The sequence below is a fragment of the Centroberyx gerrardi genome, chromosome 20 (genome assembly GCF_048128805.1).
Source record: "Centroberyx gerrardi isolate f3 chromosome 20, fCenGer3.hap1.cur.20231027, whole genome shotgun sequence".
Taxonomy (NCBI): domain Eukaryota; kingdom Metazoa; phylum Chordata; class Actinopteri; order Beryciformes; family Berycidae; genus Centroberyx; species Centroberyx gerrardi.
In genome coordinates this window covers 17,716,132-17,727,098 of record NC_136016.1, presented here as the reverse complement: position 1 = coordinate 17,727,098, position 10,967 = coordinate 17,716,132, and the positions used below count along the sequence as shown (strand labels likewise).

Below are 10,967 nucleotides of genomic sequence, written 5' to 3'. Positions count from 1 at the left end.
CTTTATCACTTCTTAGTTCTCTACCTCTGTGAGTTTGGCTTATGCACAACCAGAGGTACAAAAACACCCACAAATCTTCTTCCTCCTGATGCCTTTCTGTTTGTCTTCCTGCCTTTTTATCACATCCTGGACTGACACCATGTACATACAAGTCAATAAGGAAGCACTTTCAGCATTTTATTTAAATATGCTTTTCAGGATTGTCAAAATTAGTGTTTATGTTTTGCAAAAACTTTGTAAGCCTTGATTTGGCGGCAGGGATATGAACGTGTACAGGTGCAAACTTGCACTTGATGAAAACATAAAACTGCAGGCTCCAATGGCATCATTATGTCTCATCTGGAAGATCTCTCCTGATCTATCTGTAGTGACCTCTTCCCAGACCCAGAACAAATATCTTCCAGGTACAGGACAGTTGGAAAGAAAACTGTCATAGTAATGCTCCTACATATATCAATCTCCAGGAGTCCATTTCCTCTGAACCTGCCACTGAGGAGCATCTGTGAATCCCTCTGGGAAAAGGGCAATCCCTTGGAAAAGAGAGCAGAAAAAAAGAGCTACAGAGAAGCCAGCAGGAAGATCAGAGCTCATGTTCTAGTCAGTCAGAAGAACCAAGTCTCTTCTGTCCTAAGGAGGGAGATCTGATTTTGTGTCAAGTGTTTGTCAGCAACCACAGCTTTTGATCCCCAACAGGAGTTACACAGCACTGAATGGGAGTGATCCAACATTTGTTGTTAAAGTTCAGACAAAGATTAGACTCTTAAATCAAGTTCAAACCCACAGCTCATAAGATGTTTGAACATATTAAGGAACAGTCCCAGTGGAGAGAGATAGAGGTAAAGGAGAAGGAGAAGAAACATTAAGAGAGGCCAGACTAGCTTCCTTCAAGGCACAAGAAGAGGAGAAGGGAAATGGTTTAAGGAGATGAGTGAGATGATGGTAACTCCCTCAGAGGATATTAAGGATTTACAAAAGAATTTGGAAGCAAATGTACTGATATTCCTGCAGTGATACAAGAACATAAAGGAAACAGCAGCTTTCAATCGGAGTAGCTGGTTTCAGTTTTTTTATTTGAGGACAAACGGCCCACAGTAGAGTCAGAGAAACTGCAAAGGATTGTCAACATTAACTTCTTGACCCAACACACTACAAATGACTCCCCAGTGTGTTGGCGATTTATGTCAGTCCATGTATGTCTGTTTGGACTTTGCTGACAATGATTTTTAGACCTTTGTCTGGTTTAAAGCATTAACTATTTCTGTTTATATGGGTGGATAATAGCGGAGAGTTCCTGCCGGGAACACAGGACCTGTGCACTGGGCGGGGTGTTGTTGTGCTGGACTACGAGGGAGCTAACCCTAACCCTAGAGCACTTTGCCCCTGTCTGCGCTCTCATCTCTGGAGCTTTGTGTGCAGCCACTTCCCCCTCAGGGGCCGACGGACGTCCACACCCAGCGACTCTCTCCCATCCCTTTGGATTCCCCTTTCCTGAGTGCTTCCCGCTCCGCAGCCTCTATACATCACCTCAGCTATACAACAGAACAGAATAACAGAGGAGCGGGGAGGGGAGGAGGGGTTTATTGTGCGCCCACAGCACTCTGAACCTCTGCAGAGCCACCAACATTTGTTAATACACAACATTTTTGAAGGTCCACAAAGTCACGTAAACATGCCTACAAAGAAAATCACTCATTGTCTATATCATGAATAAATATCACACATGCAAAGTAACAAAAATTCCTTGATTAATTTAAGAAGAAGCCATGTGAATGAACATTATTCTAGCGATAATGGTGTAATAGTGCATGCCATCAATACCAATGTGCAATATAATCATAAATATGTTGGATGTAGTAACTGCAAAATATGTTTTCAGAAATTTGTGTCACAGTTACACTTAAAAAAAAAAAATGAACACATCAAATTTTATCTGGATTGTGCACTGCATGCATTATAATGAGTTATTGCAATTGCTATTATGTTGCATTTACAAAAGTAAACATAGTGCTATTGTGGTTGGACAGCAAGGTGTAGTGTCTTTGTGGTTGCATGGTGTCTATATTGTGATTCATTTTGCAGTTTTAGGGGTTCAAGCTGGGGTCACAACCAAGTGACAACAATGGAGGAAGTTGAGCTTTGTCAAAATGTCATTAGTTCAATGAGCATAATTTGAGTGCTCTTTGTTTTGGCTTATCAGTTCTGCAGCAGTAACCTCAGATGGACTGGGAAGGAGGGAGGGAGGAGAGAGAGAGAGAGAAAGAAGAGAAAGAGGGGGGGGGGGGGGTTGTTGGAGTGCAGCTTAGGGCCCCCAGCCATGGCATTTTTTTAAAGGGGTACTGAGGCAGTAAATAGTCGGGGAGGTTGGAGGTTCACTCTCATGGACTACTGATGCAGTGGCAAAGCAGCGTTGGGGTTTCTATGGGTGATAGCATGCCAGACATGGGAAGCATGTCGCGCTTTTGTGATTCTTTTCCATTTAACCTAAACACCATGTTAATTCCCCAGCTGCTCTTTTTCAAATGGATTTACAGCACGCAGTAAATCTGAGATTTTACTGAGGTATATGTCATAGTCTGGAGCAGAGACGCATATACAAACGCAGTACATGGCTGCCCTTGACACTTTCTTTTTCACTGAGATACTCTGAATTTGGCAATGAGAAGAAACAGGTGGTGAATTTATCATAGTGGTTCAGTGACATGGGTGTTTCTGTACTGTTATTACCATGCAGCTCCTCATCGGTTAGAGCAGCCGAAATATATTATCCACGGGTTCAGTCATAACACTCCTCCCTAGCCACAACAGGCTGTATGACTGCACAGGTTCAGTATCGGTGTAAAGAATAAGATCCAAGTCTCGGTGAGATTGGAGACTAACTTTTGCTCTAGGCTGAATTATGGCTGAATGGAAAAGAGATCTGGTTTATTTTTGGCCTTGTGTACAGGTCTGCTGGCCTACGCGTGGTCAGGATGAAGTGAGCGACTGTGTGGCACCTCCGCTCAGCCGAGTCTGCCATGCCGCTCCCTTAATGGCAATTTATTGCTTCCTGAATCCTGAAAATGGGAGGCCGAGGACAACAGAATTCCAACCGTTGTTTTCTACCGCCTTCCCTCTCCGAAGCCCTCAGGGTCCTGAACACTCCTCTAAATCTCTCCGCCTTTTAGGCCGCTCGCTCTTTCAGGCACGCCGTTTGTTTTGAGCCTTCAGGGATCTGATTCATGGACACTTCAAGTGACTTATGTCTGAGAAAAGTTTAGAATGGTAGAAACCTATAGACCCACATACTCTAATGTAGATTAAACAGTGCTGTGAGAGGATTAGACTGCTGATAAATTAGTGATCATGTGAAGCATTAACATTATCTCTAATTAAGTGTTTATGAGAAAGCCTTTCAGAAGAAAACAAATAACTCCATAAACATCAGGATCATTTTCTTATGTTTTAATAACACAGACAAACATAAAAACATTCCACAATACTGAGACAATGTTTTTTTTCTCTCCATAGGTTTTTTTTGATGGTGTTGTTTCTAGAATTTCTTATTTACATATTTACATTCACATTGGTATTAACATAAATTCACATTGAAAAAAAACAAACAGCAAAAATGGCAGTGTACAGCACTTGAAACATACCGCTCCAGCACATCATGGTAATTTGGTATGAACCTCTCCACTTGTTGATATAGTGCACATCAGATATGAAATCACTTTACTGAACAGAATTTCTACACTAAATGCATATTTTGTGTTTCTCTTGAGCTAGCCTTGTCCATTGTAATCACTTGTTCTTCCAAACGCAGGCTTGAGGATTTTAATGCAACAATTCATTCATCCTAATTCATATTGTATCATAGGTTGGACAAATTTGACTTTTTTGCCCTATGTTCCTCCATCCTTACTACCACCAACACATAGCACGATACCACTGGACTTCTGTTAAGAATGGCTGTTGTCACCAGGTTTATGAGCGTTACTGATTATGTACAGGTGAAATACAATTATCAATCTTGTTTTACATCAAACATGAAATAGCTTCTTGATTTTGTTATTTTCTTGTTATGTGTTTCTCGAAACAGAATTGGTAATTCTTCGCAGACAGCACTGAAAGACTTGTAATTGCTTTGGCAACACTGCGGCAGTAGAACTCAAAGACATTTTCAAAAATAATCATCTTTAAAGTCAAAGGCAGTCCAATCAATCAAAATTTTGCAGAAATATAGCATGGCTACTGAAATGAAACAGAGCAAGCGTGTGATATCTTACACATGGTGACTTGTTGTGAACAGTGGTCTATACATCACAAACATCTTGTTTATACAGGGTTGTGAAAAGCAGTGTTGCCCTGTGTCTACTTTTAGAAACAAAATCTCAGAGTTGGCTAGAATATGAAAGTGCTTTCAGCACTAGTTTGAGCTGTGAAACCTGCTCAGGAAGCCTTAGCTTAGCGTTACTATGTGCTCACATTATCTGTACATATATTAAGTTCTCAATCGCTCCGCTATGCTACATATAGTTGCTTTTCATTTGGTTTTCAGTGCTTGCAGCATCACACCTTCCAGATCATTCCCTTTCCCTTATCAGTGCAAATATTTTTTTTCTAAATTTTCTTTTATCAGGACCTTCCCTAATCTCCTAAAAATAGCAACACTGAGGATGGCCCCTGTAAAGGAGTAGCTACCAAAACATGACATTGAACTTAATTTCCTCTTGCTGTTTGACTGCTAAAAAAAGCAAGGCCAAACATTTTCTTAACAAAAAACACTGTGGAAAAGGGTGGCCATTTTGAAGCCTTGGACCATAATAACACCTGCCTTGAGGTTGAACACTTGGATATCAACTAAGTGACAATAATGTCTCAACAGAACTTTTCAAACATTTTCCTGAGTTTCACAAATATATCACCCAATAGCCCTGAATTAATGGCTTGAATTAATTTGCCTTGAATGGAAAGCTTTTAAAAAAATTTGTTCTGAACCAGCAAAATGGCATCAGTATGGAAAAACTGTTGAATGCCAAATGCTTATAATCTCCACTTCAGCCGTGTCCCTCATGTCACAACTCCATTGGGTCTTTCGGACCAGGTGACTGCATATTGCACTGGGAATGGTGTCGCAAAAAAGAGCCAGGTTCGCTCCTCAGTCCTTTGGGAAGACTGTATCCATTGGTGCCAACAGCTGCACACCAAGGCTTCTTCCTAAACCTTCCTTCTCTGGGAGGTTTGGCAGCCCAGGATGGGTATGGAATGGGCCTGAGTTTGGCTTGGCTTTCAGTACAGCCTTGATTTTCTATTGTAGAAAGCGGCTGGAAAGTTTTTCGACTCAGTCTACAGCCAGTTCGCAGGGTATCTGCTGGGCCTCTTTGGCCATGATGTAGGCCCGTTGGAAGTCCTTGTATCGGGGGGCGCAGCCCAGCCAGGCCTCCCCGAAGTGGACCCTGCCTGTGAACAGGAAGCTGCCTGGCCCGGGTCTGACGCCGCACTGCAACAGAGTTCTGATCTCACCCTGGCTGGTCAGCCGGCTGTTACCGGTGAACAGGGCGTACTTCTGACGAAACACCCGGGTGGCGCTGACCTTGATCACTGCTGCCCTTAAGTTCTCGTCTTCCTCTACTGCCCGAATGTTTCCACGCACAACTGTGGAGAAAAGACACATTCTGGTCAATTTCTACTCTGCTTGTTTTACAATGAGGACCTCCAAATCTTGTCTTTTTTATCAGTACATAAAAATGTGGTTTTGTTGTATATTTGTACTATTGTTGCAATGTTGCAAAAGTTGTATTGTTGTTTACATGAGTTTCTAACCATTGGCTGGAATTGAATGGTATGGCAGAAATAACTGAAGTCATAATCTAGCTAGAGATGTGGTTCTCTAGAGGCTACCAACTGATGGTAAAAGCAGTATGGAAAACCGAGGCTGTTCACTAATCCTTCTAACTTTTGTTGCCAGTTGAGCCACTCGGTCCCATTACAGCTCAATCAGAGGCATGCAGATTAGTCCACTGCTCCTTCTCTAGGGGGGAGATGTTAGGATTAGTCCACTGCAGCGCCTTCAGGAGGGGTTAGAAAGAGTGCGTGTGGGGGGGGCAGGGTACTGCTGTTTCACCTTTAACCTTTGCAGTTTTGAGGGGAGAGGATTTGGAGGCACTGGGGTGCTCTGCCTTTAAGTCGATTCGACACAACCGATTTGTAGATCCTGACACAAAATCATTACTTGCTATGGCTTTTGCTGCAAGGACTTGTTGCCATTTGGTGGTCCGGTAAAATATGTTAATCCTGGCTGAATTAGGGGGGAATTCTGTGTGACAATAACATTTAATTCCTGGTGTGATGTGTTTTTTAGTCAGGACAGTGAAGGGCTCTAAAAGGTAAACTTACCAAAATCACTGGTACAGACAGCCATGAGAATCTCTGTGTTGTTGCAGGGTCTGCAGGCATCTGGAGAGACAAGGAAGGGGAAAGAGTGGATAAAGCGAGAGAAAAGAGAGAGGGAGTCAGTTGGTGACCTTACATAACACTCTAAACTCTGTTAGAAGACACCTATATGCTAATACATTGAGCCCTTGGAAATCAAAGGCCTTATTTCCGGATAAAAGCTACAGGACACGAGCTTACGATCGAATGCACAGAGGACGTGAGATGTGAATATCCAGGCCTAAAGCGCTGTGCAAAGACATGCAGCAAGGGAGAGACCAACCGCTGCGTTCTAACAGACAGCTGCTACTTTTACGGTTGGGAGAGGAGGACCAGTGAAGCTTTAAGGTGTGAGGCTCCTCCGTCCCAGACGATTTAAAGGCCAAATGAAACTTCCCCCCTAAAGCCTGCCAGGGTGTCACCAGTCACACCTCATCAAAGCCCGCTAGACAGGGGCCGAGGAGCGGGGGAGGAGGAGGACTTCAAAAGATTTTAAAAAGGAACAAAATTCCACTTCCACTTTCTCAGAAGGTACTTCCTTCCTACTGGGGGCCTGTCAACCTCATTTACAGCTTTTTTTTTATCATTTCAAACAAAAATCCTTGCGGAGGAAAGAAAATTTAGTGAACCCTTCCTGAGATTCATAAAAGGATCTGCAGATGGCCACAAGAAAAGAGTGAAACCAAACCACCAAAGCCCTGGCTGTCTGCATTGACTAAACTGGGGGGAAAGGGGGGAAAAAAAGCATCCTGGCATTTTTTAAAGTTCTGCTCTCCTTGTGGTTGTGCGGAGGCCCCTTGCCCACCCCACACATTCTCCTCCTTGGTGAAAACCTCCTGATAAATGAGATTCCTTCCTCTCTAGTCCATAGCAATCCTCCCCCCAAGCCTAATCAGTGTGTGTGTGTGTGTGAGAGAGAGAGAGATGCAGGGGTGGGGGGTGTACTCCTACAGACAAGTCTCCCCACAGAGGGGCAGCTCAACAAAAGAGGGGAGCATCTCAGCTGGGCAGAGGCCTCCCTGTCGCCTAGGCGACGGCAGTAATCCCAGAATACTCATGCGGCAGCCATTGAAAGGGCTCTGGACTCTGGAGAAGGCCCCACATACTGGGCTTTTGTCCCCCTCCTCCCCACTCCCTCTCTCCCTCTCCTTCAAATCTAAACCAGTGGACGCTTTCTGCACGCCTCCGGGGAAAGTTTGGCCACTTCCTCCGCTACACTCTGCATGGGCCGTGGAAAGTCCGAACCCCCCCACAGAAGCCTGTTTGGAATTAGGAATCATCCTCAGAGGCGATTTTATGGAATATAATATAATATTGAGACTGTCGGGTGAAAACCACGAATCTCCGAAATGTCTCATTGTCAGGAAACTAAGAAAACCAGTCTTGTTCTTAGCTTGGTGGCAATGCATTTTTGACTTTATCCAATGGGTTTTGAAAGGGTCTCATAAGCCCAATAGGTCAGAGAATTTACTCAACTCATAGAGAAGCATGTATTCCTTCAGTTTAAGCGAAAACATGAAAATCCCCACAATCGGAGTTACAAGGTTTTCACATAACAATATTCCTCATTGTTCCATTGAAGTAAATGAGTGAACTGAGAATTGAGTGACTTTTGTGAAGATTCAAGTTTCTCAGAACCTCCTCTGTGCTTTCCATGTTTATTACACACTGAATTAAAATGAAAAATGAATGTAGTCTCGTCTCATCATACTTGACCACAAATGGCCCCTGAAGGCCCCGAGGCTCAAACCAACATGGCTGACTAATGGCTCCACTGACTCACCTTCACTGCTGATGGGGCTGGAGTCGAGTGACAGCCGGGCGGTCCAGTCCCCTCTCAGCTCGTAGCGGAAGGTGGCGATCCGCCGGCTGATGTCCTGGTGGGGCGTAGCCTGCAGGAACAGGGCCACCCTCTCCCCGGGCAGCCGGCTGAAGCAGCGGACCCTCGGCGGGGGGGAAGTCTCTAGCCGGTCCCCCACCAGGAGCTCCAGCACCCCGTCTCTCTCCAGGTACAGCTGGGCTCCGTGGAACTGCTCCGAGGGCTTGACGCAGGCCGTGATGAGGCCCGAGCTGCTGCCGCCGGGCCCCACCGCCGCTGAGGGCAGGCGGGGCGACAGGGTGAGGCGCAGGGCCCCCTTGGGATACAGCCAGTCCAGGGTGCCCTCGGAGCAGTGGAGGGAGATCTGCTCCACGCTGCCCTGCTGCTGGGACAAACCACTGTATGAGGGGAAAGGAGGAGGAGGAGGAGAGAGGGAAGGAGAGAGGACAAGGTTAAATAAAGGTTTTAATTAAGTTTTTTTTCTAGATCTTTGGCCTCCAAACCGCCTATTGGGGCTGGAAGTTACTGCTATACCATCAGTGGGAGTTGGTGGCACTTTTCTGAATCAACTGCACTGGCCATTGCAGGATGTGTGGTTTGGGTTGGTTTTAAATGTAGAAAACAGGCAGCTTACATCAAAGATTTCTAAATGTGTAGAATACCAAGATGACTATTTAAAAATCTACACTGACAAAATTTTTTTTTTTTTTAAATCAGGCTGCAGGAAATTTACATATGCTCAGAAAGAGAAGGCGCCGCCTACTGGCAGCTGAGGGGAGTCAGGATTCCCTCACAGCATCCATAGTTATTATTATGTCATATAGCCTACTAAAACACTGTAATAAGTCCACTGTGGTAATTTCAACAATATAGTTAAATACAGTTATAGCTAGATAAAGTCAATGCTTAGGCAACCACATCCACAATATGCCAATATGCGTTTTATCCTCATTTATCAGTGAGCCTCCTGTCTGTCTGGACCCTCCATGCCTCCTGCAGAAAGCCCCGAGGCGCAATCGCAGCAGAGCACTAGAAACATTTTAATTGCGCCCTAATGACAAGTCTCAACTTGTTTCATACAAATAAGCATTGTCCTTTACCATCAGTCAACTGCACGCTAAAATACAAGAGGCATCCGCAGCATCGCAGATGTGTGGCAGATGGAGCATTTTTGCATCTGTTTTTTCACATTATGCCACATGCAAAAATAAAATCAAGTAAATAAAATGTACTTGCCTGCCTCTCCAGCTGCACTGGTCTTCCGAATAGTTTGAGAGAGCCATGTCAAAAATGGCAAAAAGTAACATCCAACTTTTGTAAATCCAAACCCCAAAACCAGGCATTTTCGATAGTGGATGAAGCAAAAAACGTGGGAGAATAATGTATTCCAAAGATGCGGTCTCCTAACGCTCTGCAAGTGAAAGTCCTCTATAAAACAAATGCTATTCTATCTTTAATAACCTCCATAGTTTGGTATCCTCTTACCCTAACGGACTAGATAAGAGAATACTGCTAAACTCACTTTTCTCCCTGCAAACATCCAGACTGATGTGCGGAAAGGACGGAGAGCTCCGGAGTTATTCCCCCTTAGAAAAACTTCGTCGACCAATCACAGGCCGAGAGGCGAAACTTTAAACCACTCACACGACAGAGGGGGAGGGAAGTCTGACCTATTGAATGGTCTAACAGTATGCAAGGATAAACGGTGTTAGAAATAGGCAGTTCACCATTGTGTTAGGCATGCCTGCATAGCAAATACTAATTAACTACTCAAATGTTGAGTGAGTTTACAGAAAGTATTACAGCCTACACTTTTCATAAAGAAACACATTTACTGGACTGAACTTTACATTTAGTGGACAGAATTAACACTAGAAAAGCCAAACTGTAGACAATTGAGGCTGTTTTGAATTTAAGTATTGAATTGAAATTTAAAAATGTCTCTCCATGAGTTTTTCTAAACCCACTTTCTGTATCACACAAGGAAATAGTCAAGTCAAGTTTATTTATAAAGCCTTTATCACAAGCATGTCTCAAAGGGCTTAACATATAAATACCATACTACATTACTATATACTATACTGCATCATATACATACTACATATACATCATATATTACTCATTATCATCATACATCATATACTACATCATATACATATGCATATACTACAGCATACCTTATATTGTATAGCATGCTATATTAAACACACTCATGCTCACATTTATGCCTATGGGCAGTTTACCTAGAAATTACATTAATAGTTGTCAAGTGATACCTTGTGGACTTTCTTTTAGATCCCTAAATCCACTGGCATTTCTAGTGTCAAAGTACAAAAAAACATAAGACAATCAGAGTCTCGTGATATTTTAATTTCAAGATTTTCATTGCTTTGATTAGTAGCCTTTTTAAATCTGTTTCTATCTGCAACATTTCACATTTTCTGACAGGAAGACATGTTTCTTGATAGAATGCATTTTCCCCCAATAGGATCAGATCCTGGAAAAAATGGCCAGGTCATTTGAAGGCAACATATAAAGTACTGATCCTCATATCAAAGATGCTAAACTGAAATGAATCTACACAGACATGATGCTCACCCCTTTTTCCATATTCAGAAGCAACATGTATGATGATGATGATGAAGGTTTTGCCCCCACTGGTTGCCCTTTACCCTGCTGGGCTTCTCTTTCATGTTGCGGTATTTAGAACCAAATCAAATATTCTTTTGTGCTGACG

At 43.4% G+C, this 10,967-nt stretch overlaps 1 protein-coding gene across 1 annotated transcript; it reads right to left on the bottom strand.

The window, feature by feature from the left end:
- Positions 1–3,500: 3,500 nt before the first annotated feature.
- Positions 3,501–9,751, bottom strand: metrn (meteorin, glial cell differentiation regulator). Its single transcript, XM_071907333.2, has 4 exons — positions 9,467–9,751; positions 8,195–8,628; positions 6,376–6,435; positions 3,501–5,634 (listed from the first exon to the last, which is right to left on the bottom strand). The coding sequence occupies exons 1-4, from the start codon at positions 9,571–9,573 to the stop codon at positions 5,321–5,323; spliced, it is 915 nt and encodes a 304-aa protein (XP_071763434.1). The 5' UTR covers positions 9,574–9,751; the 3' UTR covers positions 3,501–5,320.
- Positions 9,752–10,967: the final 1,216 nt, after the last annotated feature.